The sequence below is a fragment of the Lutra lutra genome, chromosome 11, assembly GCF_902655055.1.
Source record: "Lutra lutra chromosome 11, mLutLut1.2, whole genome shotgun sequence".
In the NCBI taxonomy this organism is placed as follows: domain Eukaryota; kingdom Metazoa; phylum Chordata; class Mammalia; order Carnivora; family Mustelidae; genus Lutra; species Lutra lutra.
Genome location: NC_062288.1, coordinates 65,836,418 through 65,860,511, shown reverse-complemented (window position 1 = coordinate 65,860,511; position 24,094 = coordinate 65,836,418). Strand labels below are relative to the sequence as shown.

Below are 24,094 nucleotides of genomic sequence, written 5' to 3'. Positions count from 1 at the left end.
ACATTTAATGCAATTCCTATCAAAGTACCATCCATTTTTTTCAAAGAAATGGAACAAAGAATCCTCAAATTTATATGGAACCAGAAAAGACCTCGAATAGCCAAAGGAATATTGAAAAAGAAAGCCAAAGTTGGTGGCATCACAATTCCGGACTTCAAGCTCTATTACAAAGCTGTCATCATAAGACAGCATGGTACTGGCACAAAAACAGACACATAGATCAATGGAACAGAATAGAGAGCCCAGAAATAGACCCTCAACTCTATGGTCAACTAATCTTTGACAAAGCAGGAAGGAGTATCCAATGGAAAAAAGACAGCCTCTTCAATAAATGGTGTTGGGAAAATTGGACAGCCACATGCAGAAAAATGAAATTGGATCATTTCCTTACACCACACACGAAAATAGACTCAAAATGGATGAAGGACCTCAATGTGAGAAAGGAATCCATCAAAATCCTTGAGGAGAACACAGGCAGCAACCTCTTCGACGTCAGCCGCAGCCACATCTTCCTAGGAACATCGCCAAAGGCAAGGGAAGCAAGGGCAAAAATGAACTATTGGGATTTTATCAAGATCAAAAGCTTTTGCACAGCAAAGGAAACAGTTAACAAAACCAAAAGACAACTGACAGAATGGGAGAAGATATTTGCAAATGACATATTAGATAAAGGGCTAGTGTCCAAAACCTATAAAGTACTTAGCAAACTTAGCACCCAAAGAACAAATAATCCAATCAAGAAATGGGCAGAGGACATGAACAGACATTTCTGCAAAGAAGACATCCAGATGGCCAACAGACACATGAAAAAGTGCTCCATATCACTCGGCATCAGGGAAATACAAATCAAAACCACAATGAGATACCACCTCACAGCAGTCAGAATGGCTAAAATTAACAAGTCAGGAAATGACAGATGCTGGCGAGGATGCGGAGAAAGGGGAACCCTCCTACACTGTTGGTGGGAATGCAAGCTGGTGCATCCACTCTGGAAAACAGTATGGAGGTTCCTCAAAATGTTGAAAATAGAACTACCCTATGACCCAGCAATTGCACTTCTGGTTATTTACTCTAAAGATACAAACGTAGTGATCCGAAGGGGCACGTGCACCCGAATGTTTATAGCAGCAATGTCTACAATAGCCAAACTATGGAAAGAACCTAGATGTCCATCAACAGACGAATGGATAAAGAAGATGTGGTATGTATACACAATGAAATACTATGCAGCCATCAAAAGAAATGAAATCTTGCCATTTGCGACGACGTGGATGGAACTAGAGGGTATCATGCTTAGCGAAATAAGTCAATCGGAGAAAGACAGCTATCATATGATCTCCCTGATATGAGGGAGAGGAGATGCAACATGGGGGGTTAAGGGGGTAGGAGAAGAATAAATGAAACAAGACGGGATTGGGCGGGAGACAAACCATAAGTGACTCTTAATCTCACAAAACAAACTGAAGGTTGATGGGGGGAGGGGGGCTGGGAGGGGGGGGTGGGGTTATGGACATTGGGGAGGGTATGTGCTATGGTGAGTGCTGTGAAGTGTGTAAACCTGGCGATTCACAGACCTGTACTCCTGGGGATAAAAATATATGTTTATAAAAAATAAAATTAAAAAAAATAGAGCTTCCCTATGACCCTGCAATTGCACTACTGGGTATTTACCCCAGAGGTACAGATGTCTGGAAAAGAAGGGCCATCTATATCCCAATGTTCATAGCAGCAATGGCCATAGTCACCAAACTGTGGAAAGAACCAAGATGCCCTTCAATGGATGAATGGATAGATGTGGTCCATATACACTATGGAGTATAGATGTGGTCCATATACACTATGGAGTGTTATGCCTCCATCAGAAAGGATGAATACCCAACTTTTGTATCAACATGGACGGGACTGGAAGAGATTATGCTGAGTGAAATAAGTCAAGCAGAGAGAGTCAATTATCCCATGGTTTCGCTTATTTGTAGAGCATAAGGAATAACACGGAGACCGTGGAGAGATGGAGAGGAGAAGGGAGTTGGAGGAAATTGGAGGGGGAGACAAACCATGAGAGACTGTGGACTCTGAAAAACAATCTGAGGGTTTTGGAGGGGCGGGGGGTGGGAGGTTGGGTGAGCCTGGTGGTGGGTATTATGGAGGGCACATATTGCATGGAGCATTGGGTGTGGTGCATAAACAGTGAAATCTCGAACACTGAAAAGAAATTTGAAAAATAAAAATTTTTAAAAAATGTTAGATGGAAAGAACATAAATGTCCATCAACAGATGAATGGATAAAGAAGATGTGGTATATATATACAATGAAATACTATGCAGCATCAAAAGAAATGAAATCTTGCCATTTGTGATGACGTGGATGGAACTAGAGGGTATTATGCTTAGCGATATAAGTAAATCAGAGAAAGACAATTATTGTATGATCTCCTTGATATGATGAAGTTGAGAAGCAACATGGGGGGTTTGGGAGTAGGAAAAGAATAAATGAAATAAGATGGGATCGGGAGGGAGACAAACCATAATCTCACAGAACAATCTCACAAAACAAACTGAGCGTTGCCAGGAGGAGAGGGGGGTACAGAGAGGATGGTGGGGTTATGGACATTGGGGAAGATATGTGCTGCGGTGAGTGCTGTGAAGTGTGTAAACCTGGCGATTCACAGACCTGTACCCCTGGGGCTAATAATACATTATATATTAACAAAAAATTAAAAAATTTAAAAAATTAAATAAAATGTTAGAATACTTAGGGGTGGAGAATTTTCCTTATCATATGTTAATATTATAGTAATGAAAACATTGTGATATAGAAAATATAGAATTAAATCAATTGACTGGAATTAACAGATTCTAGTATTGTGAGAAATTAATGTATGATAAAGGCTGAATTTCATTACACTGGAAAAAGGAATGTTTATTAGATAAATGGTCTTAGCATAATTGGCTCTCTGTTTCAAAGAGAACAAAATTAGGGCTTTATACATACATTTCTGTAGGTGAAAGATTTAAATGTAAAATACAATGATACTAGAAGATTTAGAACACTGTCATTTTGAGGTAGGAAAGATCTTCACAGACAAAACAAGGAATGAAGAAGAAATAAAGGAAAATATTGACATTTAACCACATAAAATTTAAAATTTCTTTTTGGCAGAATACACCATAACTTATATCAAAAGACTTAATCACACATATAACAGTCAAAAAATTGATACCCTTAATCTTTGGATAGGGAAATAGACGATCCAATGGAAAAATGGACAAGAATGTAAACAGGCAGTTCACAGAAGAGAAAATGCACATTGTCCCCAAAACCCCCCCAAAAAAACGATGCCCCATACTAGTAGGCAAGAGGTACAAATCAAAATAACAGTGAAAAAAAAGTTTCCGCCTACCCAATGGGCAAAATATGAAAGGGTCTGGACACATCAGATGATGTGTTCTGGAGAAGCAGACACCTCATACACTGTGTGTGGGGGGGGTTGTGGACTAGTATGGCATTTTCTGGTTCACAGTCTTTGACTTGGCAGTCTCACAGTTAGGTCTGTCCTGTAGGAATAAAAACACCAATATTTACATGTACAAGGATATTTATTTTAACATGTTTCTGTAATAGTAAGAAATTTAAAAATATCTATATGTTTGATAATAGGGAAAGGTCTAAACAAATTACAGTACATTTGTCCTATGCAATGTTTGACATCTATTAATAAGGATGCCTCGGGTTACGTGTATTGATTAGGAATAATCTTTATAGGGGCGCCTGAGAGGCTCAGTGGGTTAAAGCCTCTGCCTTCAGCTCAGGTCATGATCCCTGGGTCCTGGGATCAAGCCCTGCATCGGACAGGCTCTCTGCTCAGCAGGGAGACTGCTTCCCCTCTCTCTCTGCCTGCCTCTCTGCCTACTTGTGATCTCTCTCTGTCAAATAAATAAGTGAAATCTTAAAAAAAAAAAAAGAACTTTGATTATGTCTATCATCACTGTAGCCCCAAAACCTGGTATAAGATAAGCATTCAGGGGCGCCTGGGTGGCTCAGTGGGTTAAAGCCTCTGCTTTCAGCTCAGATCATGATCCCAGAGTCCTGGGATCGAGTCCCGCATCGGGTTCTTGCTTCAGCAGGGAGCCTGCTTTCCCCTCTGTCTCTCTGCCTGCCTCTCTGCCTACTTGTGGTATCTGTCAAATAAATAAATAAAATCTTTAAAAAAAAAAAGGAATAATCTTTATAATAGATGAATTAGAAAAAACAAATTTCAAGGAGGTGTTAATAATGTGATCACATTAATATATGGGTATAGAGAAAGATTTGGGCAGGTGGACACACACACAAATGTTATTAATTATCTTGGATGAATAGGATTGAGAGAAGGGTGGCAATGAGGAGAACAATTTTCAAAATATATAGACCTTTGCACTTTTCTGCCTTGTTGGCATAAGTTCAAAACATTACTATTTATTTATTTTAACCCATAACTCACACTTAACTAATTTCTTATGACTTGCCATGAAGCCTGGTGTTGGCCTGTTGGTTGATTTTTTTAAGGTGTGCTGGGCCTCTGAGGGGAGAGCCCTGTCTTCCGCTCCCCAGCCTGTATGACTTTCTGACTCCTTTATCTGTCCCTCTTATTTCTGTGGATTCATCACTTCAGCCATTTTCTGGCCAAAATGTTTCTTTTTTTTTTTTTTTTTAAAGTTTTTATTTATTTATTTGACAGAGAGATCACAAGCAGGCAGAGAGGCAGGCAGAGAGAGAGGAGGAAGCAGGCTCCCCGCTGAGCAGAGAGCCTGATGCGGGGCTCGATCCCAGGACCCTGAGATCATGACCTGAGCCGAAGGCAGCGGCTTAACCCACTGAGCCACCCAGGTGCCCCCAAAAATGTTGTTTCTTTGCCCCTTTATATTTCATTTGTGCTGGTCTAGGTTGATAATCAGTAAAGAAAAATCGCACAGTTGTTCCATTAGTGTCCTGTAAATTTGTGGTCTTCCAGCTTCCCATGATCCCTTAACACGGCTCTGCAGCCCTTCTGTTTTCCCTTGTTACCTCTGTCCTTAAATGCAGGTGGTATTTCAGATAACCCCCTTCCTCAAACTTCTCATGCTGCCATCTCTTCTCTAGAGCAGCAAGGGGCTGGAGACTCTGTAGGGAAAATGGCAACTCCATAAACCACTCACTGCTGAACATGCAGACTTACCCCTCGTCTTGTGCTGAGGCTCACCGGCCCCCTGTGCTGGGACTGCCAGCCCCCCTGTCTCCTGGGAGGCTGGGAGGGATGCGGAAGGGGCGTGTGCTCTCTGCATGGGTTAGCCCAGCCATCTCCTCTGTCTCCTCCGTGTTTCCTCATTTGTACATCCCCTGGAATAAGTAGCATAGCCTAGAATACCTGTGTCTGATTCCTTGTTACATCCCTGGCTTGTCTGTGTTCTACACATGCTTGTGTAGAAAGAAGGAAGGATATTTGGGTAAAATAATGAGAAAACAGCATGAGTTAAAGAGAGTAGAAGATCTCAAGAGCAAAGTGAAAGAAATGACAGAACAAACCTAGAACAGCCTTTCTTTCCTATATCCAGATGCTTCTGGCCAGGGTGGGAGGAGAGTGGGGGACCTGCATTACTCTTACCCAAGCAAATGAAGGTTTATTTGTTAGGACAGCCAAACTATGGCATTGTGATTTCTTAGCTAGAGTTAGAAGCCTGATGGTCCTATTTTGATATTTGTGTTCTTTTACACGTTTCTAAAAACAGATGAAAGATGAAACTTTGTAAACTGTGTTCTCCAAGCATGTTCTATAGGAAAGTAGCTTGGGATGGGTCTTGGGAAATACCAAATTAATTAAATCTTTAATGTGCTGGCTTGCTTTCTGAATTTCCAAGTGTGGTGTTTTCTACCTTTATGACCACAAAGACTTTTTCTGCACTTCTGTCCTCTTTCCTGAATGTATATCATGTGTCCCTAGAAAAATAGTTTGGGAACTGCAAGAGGACACAAATATGTGGCACTAAAGAAGAAAAAAGAGAGAAAGAAAAAGGTCAGGTTGCACGATGCCCGGTAACATGACTAGTCACCATTTTTTATTCACTGTCTTTTTTAGAAGATGGAAGATGCCTTTTTAAAAATGAAACTTATTTTGACTAATGATACTATAAAGGAAATAAACTGTTTTGTAAATAAGAATAGTAGAATTCTAGTGTGGCTAACACTTTGTGTAGAACTAGAAGTTTGTCATATTCTATTATTTCATGGTTTCATTAGGATCGACCTGGATTTTTGTTCTTTGAGTTATGTTCTTTATCTTCTTTTCTAGCGGCAGCCGATTGGGAGGCCTGGTTACAGTGTTGTGCTTCTTTTTCAATCATGGAGAGGTAGGTTGTCAACACCTATTTTCAAAATTGTATTTTTAGAAATACAAGTTTCTTCTTGAAGTAGTAAGTCAAATATTCTTTAAAAATTTTAGGAGATTATACCTCCAGAACTACAGGTTTCTTTTTTAATTTTAATTTAAATGTAGTCCATGGTAGCATTCTTTAAATGTTTGGTCTTATTTTTTTTATTTTTTTATTTTTTTAAAGATTTTATTTATTTATTTGTCAGAGAGAGAGAGAGCGAGAGTGAGCACAGGCAGATAGAGTGGCAGGCAGAGGCAGAGGGAGAAGCAGGCTCCCTGCTGAGCAAGGAGCCCGATGTGGGACTCGATCCCAGGACCCTGAGATCATGACCTGAGCCGAAAGCAGCTGCTTAACCAACTGAGCCACCCAGGTGTCCCTGTTTGGTCTTATTTTAATTCAAATTTTAACACTAGTACTTATCTTAAGTTAACTTTGCATGAACATTATATCCTTTATGTGATATATCTCTTAGTGATTTGAAGTAATAGTGGCTCTGCGTCAATTCTTTATATAATTTCAAAGTGTGAACATTCATGTTTAGCTATAATAGAAATAAGTTGACCATGGATAAAGTTAATTTACTTGTATGGGAATAACTTTTTTGGTAGGAGCTATATAGTATGTTTCTATTTTAATGCATCTTATTACACTTGGTTGTATTCTTAAGTCTCCTTTTCAGAATATTATATTATACCTGTAAACTTGTACATATCCAAGGGTTTTCTAAAGAGAACACTATTGTAAAAAAATATTGACTCTGGATCCAAGCTACCTGTGTTCAAATCCCGGCTTTACTGTTAGGCAGCTCTGTAACCAGAGCAAATCATTAACCTCACCTGCCTTAGTTTCCACTTTGTAAATGGGTGTAATGATGGTACTTATCTTATGGGATTTTTGAGGAGTTTAAATGAATTCATAAGTGTAAAGTGCCTGGAGCAGTGTTTGGCACATAGTAACCATTATGTAACTGTTACTTTATATTATTATTAATAACTTAATTTAGATAAAATTCTAATAAAAATTCAGAATACCAATGAAATCCTTCCACTGTTATCAGTCGTAGTTGTAAATGAATTTTTATTAATATATCTCTACCTGGTTTTCTTTCATGGTAAATCTTGTGTGAGAGAAAGAGAAGAAAGGTCTTTAGCTTGTTTTGTGTGAAGTAAATTAATCCTTATGCATTTATAAACTCAGTGTGTATACTATTTGAATATGCACATGTTACAAAGCCTAGGAGTAATCATACTAAAACTGAACTGTAAAATCAAGGTTGAACTTCTTTTTTATTGTTCAGTGGATTACTAATGGATATTGAACCAACACATGTTTAATATTTAGAATCACAGAAATTTAAAGCTAAAATGGCCTTATAAATTAGAGCATTTGAGACAAATCATTGCAATATGGCATGGTCTGACTTTTACAGAAAAAAAAAAAAGATTTTTTTTTTTTTTTTTTGCCTCTTCTTGACTGTGGATGCTTTTGAATGTCATAGCATGGACACAGAACTTGTGGAGGTTCAGATCCTGTGAGAATGACCTAAGAAATTGGAAGTAACTTCTGAAGGAAAGGAGCAGCTTTGAATGTTTGCAATAAGACATTGGAGGAAAGAGAGAAAATTTTGAAGTCAAGGTCTGCAGTTTTAACGACAACTATTTGTGAAGCAGAAAGGTCTACTGTGTTACCCTCAGTCTAAATTAGAGGCTGTCAATTCCTGATCTTACGTTTTTCTTAAAATTTTGATACTCATGTAGCATGAGCATCATTCCTTACAAAGTCTTTTCAGTTTATACCAGTGAAATTTGGACTATTTCAGTTCATTTTTCAGGTTGATAGACTTTTTTTTGGGATACCTTTCAGCTATTTGGTCTGTTTGTTTTTTTTTATTTTTTCAAAATCTTTAAATTTTTTATTTTTTTAGGAAATTAAAACAATTTTTTTTAATTTTTAAAAATTTTTCCCTTTTTTTATTATGTTAATCACCATACAGTACATCATTAGTTTTTGATGTAGTGTTCCATGATTCATTGTTTGTGTATAACACCCAGTGCTCCATGCAATCCGTGCCCTCCTTAATCCCCATCACTGGGCTCTCCCATCTCCCCACCCCTCTCCCTTCTAAAACCCTCAGTTTGTTTCTCGGAGTCCATTGGTTCATCTCCCCCTCTGATTTCCCCCCTTTCATTTTTGCCTTCCTTCTCCTAATGTCCTCCATGCTGTTCCTTATGTTCCACAAATAAGTGAAGCCATGTGATAATTGACTTTCTCTGCTTGACTTATTTCATCTAGCATCATTTAGCATGACCTCCTCCAGTCCTATCCATGTTGATGCAGAAGTTGGACATGCTTGCACATCACTTTCTAGTTAGGAGAGGGTAGACTAATGTGATTAGAATTAGAATTTCAGTTTTACTGAAATAGTCAAGTAGAGAATCATACTTATATCAGTAACTTAGCTTTCGAGTAGAAAAGGAACCATTTGTAAAGACATTAAAGTTGAGGGAATAAACTGTAGCTTTGGGTAAAATAAGTTAAGAACTTAAGTAACTAAAATAATTTAATATTTATTTTGGTTTTCAGACTGTGAGATTGAGACCCAATTATTTTCCTAAATTTTAAAAATGTTGCCCCAAGTCTATAATTTTTATATGAGGGAAGTATCTGCTGTGGTAGTACCCATTCCCACATTTAGTGAACTCTGTTCGAGTGTCACAATGTACTCACTGAAATTGCTGGTGGGTTACTGACTGGTACTTGGTATCCCTTTTTCTTAAGAGAGTTATGCTAATCATGCCAGTGAGTGGTTTACATACCAAAAAATAGTTCTGAGTTGTTACTTGCTTTTTTAAGTTCTATTTCCATTATTCAGTTTGCTCTGTATTTGAGTCTAAGATAGCCTATGATGTACTTTTGAAAATACTCTTTCACTCAGATGGTTTTACAAGGGAAAATTTTGGCCTCAACAAAAGAACTGCAAGATGTGTAATGAAAAGGGATTAATCAAATGATTTAAAACAGAAGTTGAAACCTTCAAATCTGGAACCTGTGAAGATGTAAGGAAGAACTCACTGATTGCTCATAGTAATGATCAATAATATTGAGGCTATACATTTCATAATAAAAATTATGTTGATGTTTTCACTTATCAAGCTTTTTTTTTATTAAATGTTGACTCTGTCCCTGTTGAGAATAATTGCTAAGAGGAACACCAAAAGTTTTGCTCTGCCTTTTAAATCCTTCCTTATTACAAGATCAGATGTATGTTCCATGGCTTGATGCTGTCGGATTTTTATCATGCTGACTGGAAAGCAGTTAGAGGAGTATGTGGAAAAAAATGAGATATAATATTTATCTTTAATTTTTGACTATTAAAAATTCATTATATGTGAAGTAATTTTGTTTAACTTTTTCATGATGAGATTTTTAGAAAAGTTATTACCAGGCATGATTGATGGTGTTTTATATAAAATACGCTCACAGATAAAAAGATAGGCACATTTATGAGGAGGAAAATCCCCCCCTTTTTTTTTGAAACCTAAGTAAATCTAAGTAGTATATGAAAGAGGCATATTAGAGACATATCTAATTAACCTTTCTTTGTTACCCATAACATATTTCTGACCCATATTAGTTTCTTAAGTATTTTTTAACTGAACTGAGATAATGTACATGTAATTGTCCTTGTTTCTAATTGGTTATTGACATATTTATGTTATTTATGTAAGATTTGGAAAACAATTCTTAGAACACTTTGAAGAGAGTCTCATTAATCCTTAGAATGTTCTTGTATGGTAGATAAGTAGTAAATAATAATGTTCCAGTTTGTATAATAATTGGAAGCACTGAAAGGTTAAGTGTTTGAATCAAGGTTGTAAAGCCGGGACAGGATTCTAAGTTTCCTGATTAACCAGTAATCTCTCCAAACTTCTTTCAGCACAGATGGTTCTTAGGGAAGCAGGATTTCAAAGATAATACCACGGTTTATCTTTCACAAGTGAAAAGTACAGAGATCTTTCCTTGCTAATTTGTGAAACTTTTTCTCTTCCCTTTCTCTCTGTTTCTCTTTCTTCTTCTTATTCTTCCCTCCTTCCCTTTGTCCCTTTCTTTCTTCACTTTCTTGTGGGGTCCCATTTGGGCCAGGACATTTATTCTGGCTCTTCTTTTTATTCAGCTCAATAAAGACAGTGTATACAGAGGGCTTACTGTATGCCAGGTACTTGTAGATGCCTAGGATTTGTTGATAAGTCAGTAAAGCAAAGATCCCTGTCTTTGTAGATAATCATGTGAAAGTGGGGCCATCTTCTACCTAAGGTGGGGGAATACTGGCTTATATGGGGAGCAGCGAGGAGGCTTTTGTGACAGGAGCAGAGAGTGGAAGAAATGAGGCCAGTTAATAATGGGAAGTGGGATATGGAAGGAGCCTTTTCTCTAGTCCTTGCTGGTCATTGTAAGTTTCATTTGAAGAAAATGGAAAGGCCATTGGAGGGTTACATGCAGAAGAGTGATGCGGCTTAAATTATTTTTTACATTAATTTGGAAAATAGTATGAGTGCAAGATGCATTATTTATTCAAGCTATTGAGAGGTGTGCTTATGGATTTGTGAATTTACACTAAACTTGCATTAACTCCAAAAGTCCACAAAAAAAAAAAAAAAGAGTGTGCTGATCTTAGATGAGAATATATGTATTGCTTAGATGAAAACTGCCTAGAATGTAGTAGAACTAGCCTAGCCTACAGCCCACTTCATGACCTGGGCCCTTCTGGTTCTCTCACTGCTGTCCAGGCTTTCTTTGCTTCAGTCCCACCGTCCTTCCTTCTCTAGTTCCCAGAGAGGACTATTCCTTTTCCTTCCTTAGGGCTTTGGTACACACTGTCTCCTTTGCCCTGCATACTTCCCTCCCTTTTTATCACCTAGTCTTTCACATCTGGATATTTGTGTTTGGGTTTCAGTAATATTTTTTGTCCTACTCATCTGGGTTTCCATCTGGTATAATTTCTCTTCAGTCTTAAGAAGTTTATTTAACATTGTGGTGAAGATCTCTTGCCAACAAGGTCTCTTAGCTTTTGCCTGTCTAAAAATGTCTGTATTTTGCCTTCATTTTTTGAAGTGTATTTTTGCTGGGTAAGAATTCTAGGTTGGTATCTTTGCCTTTCAGCACTTTAAATGTCATTCTATTGTCTTCTGGTTTCTGTTGTTTAATGAAATGTCAGTTATCGTTCTTATTGTCACTCTGCATGTGGAGTGTCTCTTCTCTGGTGGTTTGAAGACTTTCTTTTTATATTCGTTTTTTATTCGTTTGATGGTAATAAACTTAGATGTGGTCTTCTTTGTATGTGCCCCGTTGACAGCTCACTGAACGTCTTTGTTCTATGGGTTGTTGTTGTTGTTTTTATCAGTTTGGGAAAAATTTTAACCAGTATCTTCTCTTCATATATTTTGTTTTTCCCATTTTCTCTCTTTTTTGAAGATCTAATTCCATGTTGGCCACATATGTTTTTTTGAAAGCATTTGTAAGTGCAAGATTTAACACAGTATTGTAGTTAACACTAAGGAATGTAAAGCAGTATTATAACTAGTAAGTCTGTGTAGCATTCAGAAGTGGGACAATTTGTTTTAAACCTAAACATTATACCAACAGCAATTTATAACTAATCCTGCAAATGTCTCCTCTAGTCAAAACTCTTGGAACAAACCTTAAATATGATCTCTCTGATGCTAACTATAATTTATAATTCAGTAGTTAGTTAAACCCCTATTTAGTTTTACATTAAGGAGAGAAGTATATTACATTCTGATAGATTTCTAATAGTATAAGTGAGCTATTTTGAAAGTAAAGCTTGACAAATGAAGCTCCCTATTACTAAAATTCCTTGGTTTTTGATTCTCGAATAAATGATTTAAAATTCAGGCTTTCTAAGGAGACAATAGGAGCTTGTTCTTGTCAATATCTAGGCAGTATTATGCCTCAGCGTTATTCAGTGCTTTGAAATGTGTGCTAAAAATTATATACTCTAAGAGGACAGTTAAAGGAAAGTCAGATATTCATTGAGTTCATTTTCACCATTGAGGAATGTCTTGTATTTTGCCTGAGTGCTTCATACAGTGATGTAATGCCTTGTGAAGGAGTTCGCACATTTATTCCCTTCTTTAATTCCTAAATTTCAAGATAATGCCTTTAGAAGGCATTGGCGTTCTGAACTGTCCACCTATATAGAGAGCTGTATTATAATTGTGATATTTATTTGTTGAAACTTAAGGTATGATTAAAGCAAATCTGTTTACTGTTTTCAGATTACGTGGGGTCATCTGAACCAGCAATTATGTTTGTAGCAGATCTAGTGAAGTACGTTGTGTTATTGGAGAAAAAATAAGAAGCTTTCACATATTTACGTTCATTCACTCTTAACATTGTAGAGGCGAAAGATCTTGCTCTTTGTTTCAATTCTGTAATTTAGCCTTCTCATCCTACTTTACAAAGGGTGCGATTGAATTTGAGAGAATTGAGTGCCTTCAGCTATTAAAAGAAATAAATTTCTAAGGGATGGCAACATAGTTGAAACTGGGTAACAAAACAATGTGAGTGAACAGTATGTATGAAGAAAATTCTCTAATTGTACATTACAGGGTTAAAATATTTTCTCTTCTTGGTTTCTGCACAGAGATTGATAACTTTGTAAATTGTGGTTATATATCTCTACTATCAATCATATTGAAATTTCTAGTTAATTTTGTGAACCAACAGATTTTTAAAATTGTATTCCAGTAAAAAAAATACACATCAAAAAAGACTTTTTCAATTTTTTCAGAATTCTCTTGTGTACTTCATTTATAAATATTTATGTTAAATCTCATAGAGGATAGTGAATTTTGGTTAAAAAGAGAAGTAAATTGGCTCAGATTTTCTATAGCAATAGTAGAAAGATTTAATAGTCCGAGATAGAGCTAAAATAAAGGAAAGGCTTATTTCCAGTATGGTCTTTGTAATTCCATATAGTTTTTAACTGCTTGACTTGAAAGATGTTGTGATTTCTTCTAGTGTGACTAGCTTAGTTGGGGTAATATCGGATTATTTATATTTCACCCAGTGTAGTGTTCCTCTAATTGAAAGGTAGACTTATTAATTTATTTAGTGTAGATGCAAAAAATGGTACACTGCTAAAATTGGGATGGAACATTTTTTTTTTTTTCATTTTACTTAGAGCATGAGTGTGTGTAGGGGGAGGGGCAGAGGGAGAGAGAGAATGGGATGCAACATTACTTAATTATGCCCGAAGTGAGTTCTTCAGTAGAGATGGTACATGACATTTTAGGACTTTTGTTATTTTGTATTTGAACCCCTCTTCCCCTTTTAAATTTTCATAGCCCAGGGTAGTTTGAGCAAAGGAGAAGTAAAAACAGAAATCGAGTGCTCTTTTTTAGGAGCGTTGTGAATAGAAATGCTAACGTTGATGACTGCAAAGAGTTTTCAAGTATTGGTTATGGATATTTTGCTGAAATTCAAGTGGAAGGGCAAAGTAAACTGGTTTATACACCAATTCCAGTGAAATGTTTTTAGTTTTGGCAGAACATTTTCTGGCTGGTACTTTCCCTACTTTCCTTTTAGGCTCTAGTTAAATTTTTTTGGTATTTGCTGTCGACAGTTCGTGTTAATATTTTACGAGATCTTATGCCATGTGTGTCTCCCTCTCAATAATGTTTCCTTCTCACTTTTCAGTTTTGCTCTTGGGGGAAAACCTAGCAGCTTGTTTTCCAACGTACCATTTAAATTATGTGTGAAAAACTTTTGTGTTTATGAATAGCTGCTTTCGATTACTATGTCTTACTTAACAAATTTCACAAAGAGACCATACATTACGAATTATTTTTTCAGTGCACTCGTGTGATGTGGACACCACCCCTCCGGGAAAGCTTCTCCTACCCATTCCTCGTACTTCAGATGTTGCTTGTCACTCACATTCTCAGGTAACTTTGACTCTCCTTAGGTCTTTGGTGTGTTTGTTTTGCACTGAGTAAACTTAAGCTAGGATTTTTTTTAAGTTTCCATAATAAAAACAGTCAGTGTAATTAAGAAAAATTAAGATGATGTTGGTAAGTTGAATTCATGGTTATTTTAAGCATGTCACTTCAAAATATTTACTACCGAAAATATTTCCTTCGTCTGCCCTCCAGTCTTCTTCCTTTTTCCTTAGTGGCCCACAGAGCTGCTCAAGGAGCAGCAAATTTGCTTTCACTTCTGCCATCTCCACTTTCCTATGTCATTCTCTGCCACTATCACAGCTTCCCAGAAAGTAGGCAGGAGGAAGGGGGAAGACTGATGGCAATAGAGCGTGACCTGTATGATAGAGTCCTTCAGAGGAAAGAACAGTTTGTAGAGTAATTGTGGCGGGGTATGTTAACATGTTATTCTTTTTCCTATATTTGCTTAGCATCCTTGAGCATCAGATAGTAGGCTTAGAAAGAAACCACTCAGTAGACCAGAGCTAAACTAGGAAAACTCCTGCTGGAAATTCAGGATTGGATTGGGTTCTCCCATGTTCATCTGGCCTTCAGCTAGAGACCTTACAGAGATTCAAGCACCATATGAGTGGAAGAGAATAGGACTGAGAACAGTTCGCTCCCCTTTCTGTCGACAAATACTGAGTTTGGACAGATGCTACCTTGATTCAGAGGGTAAAAATAAAACAAAATGGGGACTATGGAAAAAAATAGAATGAAGCATGATGAGAATCTGAAGATGGCTCAGACTAAGAACTCCCTTTAAGATCTGCAGAATTTAGGAGAAGCTGGTGGAAGTCTGTTACACCAAACCCTTTGGATGGTCCATTTCCCCCTGTGATGACTTTAGCAGCAGTAGAGCAATTATGTGGACTTGTCTCTTAGGTAGTATTTCTAGACAGGCCTCCTTCGGAATGTGGGATGTACTCACTCCATTAAAACTTTCGGGTTTTTATCTAATAAAGTGATTTCATAGCTTACAAATAGGTGACCTAGATTTTAAAAAGACTTGATTGAGGGACATGATAGAAAGAGTTGGATTAGAATAGCAGATGGGGATGTCCTTGGAGAAGGGATACTTAGGGAAGTAAAGAAAGGCATCTTGTGGTGCTTAGTGCCCCAGTAGGTTTATCCTGAGGAGCTTTTCTTTAAGGTGCAGACCTCGTAACCTTGAGATGCTGCATATACACTTCACTTTGCGAAGGCGTTAAGTGTTTTGGGGGCTTCACATGAGCTCAGCGATTTAGGAGAAAAGTACTTTTTAAAACTAGCATGAGAGATAAAATTACCTCACCTTTCTAAAAACCCCTAAACTGCAAGTCGGGACCAAAGAGAGGCCTTGGCTCCAGATTGGCCCCTGGCCTTTGCCACCTCTTCTCTTTTGTGTGTTCTTCCGTGCAGGACCCAGCTGTCCCCTCACATCCTCCACGGAGTCGCCCACTGCTCGGCCCATATTCTCAATTCTCTTTGTCTGCAGAACACTGCTAACACTTGGAATATGCTGCTCTCTCTGGTTTTTTATAGACATTCTCTGTCTCTCCAAATGAAGCTATTGGATGCAGCATTAAATATGTTTGATTATGAATTTACCAAAATAGAGTTTGACAAAATTCAGTGGATGTACTGACCCAGCTGCCCTCTCTGTCTTTGGCAAGCTTTGTTTTTACAGTAATAATGGGCATTTAGTTTTCATGGAAAGTTGTTGTAATTGAGTGTCAGGAAGTATAATTTCGAACCCACTGGTTCATCTTATGTCTGGTTTATGTTAAAATGAGATCATGTTTAGAGATCCTAATTTGCAGCAGTTTGGGCCCATGCTAGAATACCCTGTGGTCAAACTTACTGATATTTATTTTCTCTTCCCAAGGGCTACAAAACTTTACAGGGGAAGCTTGATTGCACTCTGCATTTCCAATGTATTTTTCATGCTTCCATGGCAGTTTGCTCAGTTTGTACTTCTTACTCAGGTAAGGCACTTGGATTTTTAAGCAGAATTAAGCTTGGTGTATTTTATTTTGTGAACTCATTTGTGTAAAATTATAGAACTGAGATCTTATTCTAAGTCCTAAAATGTTTTCAGTTAACACTTTTTTTTTTTAAAGATTTTATTTATTTATTTGACAGACAGAGATCACAAGTAGGCAGAGAGGCAGGCAGAGAGAGGGGAGGAAGCAGGCTCCCCGCTGAGCAGAGAGCCCGATGTGGGGCTCAATCCCAGGGTCCTGGGATCATGACCTGAGCCGAAGGCAGAGGCCCCAACCCACTGAGCCACCCAGGTGCCCTCAGTTAACACTTTTAAAGAAAGTTCAGGGTAGGGAAATATGTGAGATTTATTTACTAGTGAATATTAGTTATTTACTTACTAGTAGAATGCATTTATTGAATTCAAATCAGTAAGAATCCTTTGTTATTCAGTATTGTTAGTGTCCTTAAAAGAGGACTAGCGCATGGTGAGTGCTGTGAAGTGTGTAAAGCTGGCGATTCGCAGACCTGTACCCCTGGGGATAAAAATATATGTTTATAAAAAAAAAAAAAAAAAAAAAAGAGGACTAGCGCTATAACTTCAAGCATTTCTCTTAAATAAATGTAGTTCTTTTATGACGAATGCTGTGCATTCTTACACATAGGATAAATGCATGTAGGATAACATAAGACAAATAAATAGTTCTTTTTATATAACTCCTCTACCAGTCTGTAATTTGTCATTTTTCTGTGCATTCTTGCCTCCCTTTCCCTTCAAGTAGAGGTGTTTGGAGCTAGGTGAAGGTGCCTGCTGAGAGAGGGAGTAAACTGTGTGCCAGGCTCTCCCTGTGCTGCTCCCACCCCCAGCAACTTCTGCTTCCTCGCTCTGCTGCCGGTATTCATGTTCACATAAAGCAGCTTGGAGTTGTTCTGCAATCTTCTGGGACATGTCTTGCTTGAGTCCTAACTCTGTCCACTAGCACTTTGACCTGGACAGACTGCTTAGCTGTGCTTAGTTGCAGTTTTCTCATTGGTGAGATAAAGAAAATAAAAGAATCTGCTTCACTGGGTTAGGATTAGATGAGAAAATGTGTATAAGACTGAATGCAGTGCTGGTACTTAGCAAGATGTCAGGAAGGTTAGCTGCTTTTTTCAGTATTTTTAAAAAAGAATCTATTTGTACATAATTCTTTCTTTGATCTTACCTTTTAGATTCTTTTGTCTTCTTTAGCGTGGTGACATTTTAAATGTTCCTGGTTAAAAATGTCCCTGAAAAGAAAATGAAACAAAAAAAGGTCCCTGAAAGACACTTCTTAAAGATTCTACCCTTGTAGGTCCACAGTATATTGCTTGGCCCTGGGGTGGAAAGGGACAGTTCCCATGTCTTCCAGCTAGGGGTGATGACCTGAGTTTTGAGGGGGTGAGTGGGAGAAAGTGTTTCATGGAGTGTGGGGCTTATGTTGAGTAACAAGGCACACTTCCTCACAGTTACAGTGTCATATGAGTCTCCTCCTTCAGCAATGCAGTGTTCCCCATGGATAAATCTGGGGAAAGGGAAATCTTGTTTTTCTTGCTCATGGGAAAAACTGTCTTAGATTGCTTGGAGGTAAAAAAAAAAAAAAAAAAGAATGAATAAAACTTAAGTTATATCTTTAAGTATTCAGCTACTTTGCTGCTTATTTATACCATGTTTGTGTAGCAGGGGAAGCATGGGATTTAATCTGAGTTGCTTTCTCCACGAAGAAGGGTGGAGAGGCATTGTGTGGCATAGTAACTACATTTTACTAAGAGGTACATCATCATCATTTAACCAATTAATTCACCTAAATAACTCCAGTACTCTTTGAATTCTTGGTCAACACCTACATAGGTTTCTTCAAAACTCTAAAGAAAGTTAAAAGTAATGAAAGTACTCCTTCTAATTTGAAATTTGATAAATTTGATTACAACGAATACTTGAAATGTTTATATAAACGAAAGAACACTAATGGAGATTCTTGTAAAGAGTGACTAATAAGCAGAACTTAATGCATTTTTACACACATGCATTACGCAATTACTTTTGAGTTTAATGTACCTTTCCCAATTATGTATTAATTGTCATCTGTTATAATTAAATTTTCGTATTTTTTGATTGGGCAAAAGCACTTTGTAATTGTACATGTTGGCAGTAGAGTCACCCTGACATTGAAGTGAGTATTGTTTTTGAATAATCCACAAAGTAGATAATTCACAAGGTTAATTGAGAGAGCTGTTCATGGAAGAAAAAACTTAATCTGTATTTGCTATATTAATATATTGACTATATTCAGTAATAATTTGACAGGTCAGAGGAAAATTAAAGAATTCCTTTTGAGGGGCGCCTGGGTGGCTCAGTGGGTTGGGGCCTCTGCCTTCGGCTTGGGTCATGGTCCCAGGGTCCTGGGATTGAGTCCCGCGTCAGGCTCTCTGCTCAGCGGGGAGCCTGCTTCTTCCTCTCTCTCTCTGCCTGCCTCTCTGCCTGCTTGTGATCTCTGTTGAGTAGACGAAGTCTTTAAAAAAAAAAAAAGAGAGAGAGAGAAAAAAAAATTCCTTTTGACTATAAATACAAATCAGTGTGAGAAAACAATAAAAAATAATCTTTTTTTCATTCTTATAGCTATTCATTACATATGTAATTTTTATTTGTAATTTAACTTCTTTTTAAATTTCAGATTGCTTCATTATTTGCAGTATATGTTGTGGGATACATTGATATATGCAAATTACGGAAGATCATTTATATACACATGGTAATGGTTTAAATTTTTTTTTCCATTTAGTTTGACCTTAAAACAAACTCCTGATTAGTATTTGTATTGCACATGGTTGAAACTAGTTGTGACAGGATTCCATAACTAAAACAAGTGTTCATCCAAATGCTGTGATATAATTAAAGGCCATGTTTTAAATAGGCCACCCAGAAAATTTTAATTTGGGTCATATTATCTGATTTGAGATTGTGCCTGACTTGCTATAAGTAAAAGAGATAATTCATGAGAGAAAAACAGGGAATGGTATATTATCTAAGAGGCTTCTGTTAAAATGAAACAGAATTTTTGTTTGCTGTGCACCAACTATCCAGGTGTGTGGGTCATACCGCAGAATAGAAATACAAGGATCCCCACATACATGTTAATCACACTTTGGTAGAGTGGAGGAAGGTGAGAGGACAGAGGATAAATAATAAACACTGTAAATGGGCAACTTATATATAGTATGTTAGAAGGCAATAAAGGATGATCAAAAAAAAGAAAAGAACAACTCATGGTATTCCAGGGAGATCAGGAGGGCCAGTGTAAGGGGGCAGGGGATTAAGATAGCAAATGAGGTGGTGAGGGCAGGTCTTACTGAGAAGAGGAGAATGTAGCAAAGATTTGGGGGAGAGGGGGTAGTTAGCTAAGTAGATGTCATGAAGAATATTCTTGGTACTAAGACTGGATGGTTGATTTGGGGAAATGTTTACCCTTTAAAAACATGTCTTCTTGTTGTCATTAGCTCTACAATTTTGATGTTTTCTTTTTCCTAAAATTTTGATGTTATTATAATATGCCACATTATTTTTTATTCTCTAATAATTGATACATATAAAAGGACATTATAATATGTATAGGGAAGTTATGAACAAAATTATCATATGAACAAGCTTGAGGGCCCCCCCGCAAATGAACACTAGAACTGTCACTGCTTAGAAGCCCTTGTGTGCCCTGGGGATGTCCCCTCACTTCTCCTAGAGAGAACAGCCATCCTGACCTTTTAAATTATAACTAGTTTGCTTTTCTTTATGACTTTACCATATATGTATTCCTAAATAATACATCTTTATTATTAAATATTAGTATTGTTTTTAAGTTTTGTAAAAATGGTATCTGTTTATCAGACTTATATTTTTACTTAGGTTTCTGAGATTTGGATGTTATGGATTTCAGACATTTTCTTCCCTTTATATTTTCCATTCTATAAATAAAGCACAGTTTATTTGTCCATTTTCTTGTTGAAAGACATTTAGGGTTTTTTTTTCCCCTCTTTTTTTCTTCTTTGAATAACACTGAATGTTGTCACACATTCCTCCTGAGGCATAAATGCTAGGAGTTTCTCTAGGGTCTTTACCTGGTAGTAGAATTCCTGGGTGGTAAATTATATCCATGTTCATCTTTTTAATTTAATCCTACATTGTTTTTCAAAGATGATTGGACTACCTTGAACAGTAATGTATAATATTTTAGCTCATATTTTTGTACATCTTCTTTTATTTTATCATAAAATGGGTGAGTATAAAATGGTATCTTATAGCCTTAATTTGCATTTTCTCTGATTCTCAATAAAGCCAAAGGTCTTTTGATATGTTTATGGGCCCTTTGTGTTTCCTTTTTTGTGACATTCCTATTTTTGTAGCGTTCCTATTCAAATCATTTTACCAGTTTCTCTCTTATATCCAAGAGAAAATGGCATCTGTTTTATTTGCTGCAGTATAATCCACTGTTTTCATTATTTATTTTTATGCATTTATGCTTGACTTGTTCCTGATTTGACCAGCTGCTTTAAGCTGGCTTCTTTGTCCTTTTAACATATCCTCAATCTTTGAGCACTTCTTAAAAGAAATTAATAAAAGCTAAGCTTCCTCAAACACTTTTCCGTGTCTGGTTGCGTGATCCTATGTGTTTTTCCCTCTAATATGTTACTGCGATGAATTATATTAATTGATATTCTGCATTAAGAAAACCTTGCTTTTCTGGGCTAAACACAACTTTTACATATTGCTGGATACACTTTGCTGCTGTTTGTTGGTATTTTTAAATCTTTGTTCATGAACGGGGTTGGACAGTAATTATCCTTTCTTTACACTTGGCTTTTTTTCCCCCAAACTGTCTAATATGGCTGTTGCTTTTTCCTTTGCATTGCAGTAAAAAATCAGAATAATTGGTTAGCATTTAGAGTCAGTCAGCCACATGGCCACATAGGTAACTGTGGATGAGGTGTTTGATTCAATTACAGTTATAAAAGTACTAACATTACGGAGGTTTAATTTGTAGTAGGACCTATCTTGGGTGAATGGTTTATGTTTTACGGTATGACTTACTAACTATGGAACTGGTTTCTTACTGTGGAATATCTTCTTCCATTATCCCTTTACAAATGTCTAAATCCCTATAGTTACATAAAGGAAAAAAATACAGAATTGTTTCCAAAAAGGAATTTTTTTTCACATTTTTTTATCGTGGTAAAATACACGTAACATTTCCTGTCTTAATCTTTATAAGTGTACGTATCAGTGGTATTAAGTATATTCATTCAGTGTTTACATCCACCAGTGCTGTCTCCCAAACTCTTTTCATCTGGTGAAACAGAATCTCTATACCCATTAAACAATAACTCCCTATTCTCCTTCCCACTGCCCCCAGCTCCTGGAAACCCCCATTCTGCTTTCTATGTGTATGATTTTAACTCTGCTTGGTACCTCATGTAAGTGGAATCCTGCAGTATTTGTCTTTTTCTTAATGTGCTATTTTACTTAGCATACTGATGTGCTCAGGATCCACCCATGCTGATGCAAATTGAAGGATTTCCTATCTTATGGCTGAATAATTTTTGCATCATGTATATATGCAAATTTATGTTGTTTCCATGTCTTGGCTCTTGTGAATAATGCTGCAGTGACTATGGAAGTGCACTTGTTTTCATTTTCTTTGGGATTGCTGGATCTTATAGTAGTTCTAATTTTAATTTCTTAAGGAACACCTCCACACTATTTTCCATAGTGGCTGTACCAATTTACATTCCCACCAACAGAGAAAAAGGATTCCTTTTTCTCCACATCCTCCTCAATACTAACCTCTTGTCTTTTTTATAATAGCCATTCTGACAGCTGTGAGGTGACAGCTCATTGTGGTTTGGATTTGCATTTCCCTGATGATGAGTGACGCTGAACACCTTTTCATGTACCTGTGGGCCATTTGTGTGTTTTCTTTAGAAAAGTGTCTGTTCAAGTCCTCTGCCCATTTTTAATCGGATTATATGGGCTTTTGATTGCTTTTTGGCTATCGAGTTGTGAAAATGACGTACATATTTTTTTTAAGATATTTTTTATTTATTTGACAGAGAGAGAGGTCACAAGTAGTCAGAGAGGCAGGCAGAGAGAGGAGGAAGCAGGCTCCCTGCTGAGAGGAGAGCCCGATGCGGGGCTCGATCCCAGAACCCTGGGATCATGACCTGAGCCGAAGGCAGAGGCTTTAACCCACTGAGCCACCCAGGTGCCCCTGATGTACATATTTTGAATATTAACTCTGTCTGCTAGATGGTTTGCAAATATTTTCTTCCCATCCTGTAGGTTGCGTCTTCCTGTTGTGGATCATTTCTTTCTCTGTGCAGAAGCTTTTTCTTTAGGTTGATACAGTCCCACTTGTTTATTTTGCTTTTGTTGACTATGCTTTTGAACTTGTGCAGGACTGTCTACATCTGGGCTGGTGTGTGAGGGATGGGCAGCGGCTGCTGAGATAAGAGCTGAAATTCACTGCAGATAGCTCAGTTTCCCATCGAAGCGTTCTCCTGGGAGTTGCAAGTCTTGGGAGACTCCTGAGTTCCCACATAGTTCCATTAAGACAAGTTTGGGCAACATAGTTGTTGTCTAGGTGAGGAGATAGATTCCTGCCATTTTCCCAAGATCTTCTGGCTACACTTGGCTGATTTGGTATCAGATTTATTTTAGCCCTATAGAATTAATTGTAAAGTGCCCCTACCTTTCCTTTCTGTGGTAGATTTTGTGTGAGATTAGAAAGAATACTCCCTGAAAGTTTGGTGGCTCTCGTCTGCTAAACTATATGGATCTGTTGTTTTCTTTGTGGACAGATTTTAAATTATTGATCTAACTTATTTCACAATAATAGAACAGTTGAGATTTTTTCTTGAGTAGTTTTTGGTAACTTCTATTTTGCTAGGAATTATCCTTAAGTTTTAAAGTTCGCTAACATAAGTCATTCACAGTGTTGTCTTATGTTTTTGAACCTGCTAAAATACAGATACTCAAAAAAGACACAAATACTAAATAATTTGTAATAATCTCGATTCTGTACCTTTTAAGTTCTCAATTTTCTTTATTAATTTTCAAATTTACTTCCTTGAATTTAAATTCACTCATGTTTTTGAGCACCCGGTTGTTTGTTAAACATTTCTGAGGTTCTAAGGAAACGGCAGTGATAAAAACAATACAAAGGAGAAAAAAAAACCCTTCTCTCATGGAGCATATATTCTAGAGTACAAAGAAACAAATATGTAAGTTAAACAGTTATGTTAAATGTTAGTAGGCATTAGTGAGGAACAAGGAGTGTGGGATTTGCTGAGTATGTAGGGGAGGTCGGAATTGAAAAGGGTGCAAAGACAAGGCCGCTCTGAGAAGTTACATGGAGATAGATTCAGAAGTTGAGGTAGCCAGCCATTAGGGTAAGAGAAACAGCAACCAGAAGCGCTCTGCCGTGGGGGTGTACCCGCTGTGTTCTAGGATGTGCAAAAGATGGCTGGATTGGAGCGAGATGGGGAAGAATAATGTGAAATGAGGTCCCAGATGTTAGTGGGGTAGGCCCTAGAGGGTCTGGACGTGTGGGAAAGGCTTTTGGCTTTCCCTTAACTTGAGAATCAAAACCTTTGGAGCATTTGAGCAGCGCACTGACCAGACTGGCTGCTGAGGTAGAAATGGACCTCAAATCTCTCTTCAGACCTTTTTTGATACTGCC

The 24,094-nt window shown here is 37.3% G+C and overlaps 1 protein-coding gene across 3 annotated transcripts in view; it reads left to right on the top strand.

Annotated features, from left to right (window-relative positions):
• DPY19L1 (dpy-19 like C-mannosyltransferase 1) overlaps positions 1–24,094 on the top strand; it is a 98,561-nt gene that overhangs the window by 41,088 nt on the left and 33,379 nt on the right. For all 3 annotated transcript variants that reach the window (XM_047694643.1, XM_047694642.1, XM_047694641.1), the window contains exons 7-10: positions 6,306–6,363; positions 14,263–14,354; positions 16,255–16,354; positions 19,043–19,120. In XM_047694643.1, coding sequence (XP_047550599.1) covers positions 6,306–6,363; positions 14,263–14,354; positions 16,255–16,354; positions 19,043–19,120 — 328 coding nt within the window. The remainder of the gene's footprint in view (positions 1–6,305; positions 6,364–14,262; positions 14,355–16,254; positions 16,355–19,042; positions 19,121–24,094) is intronic.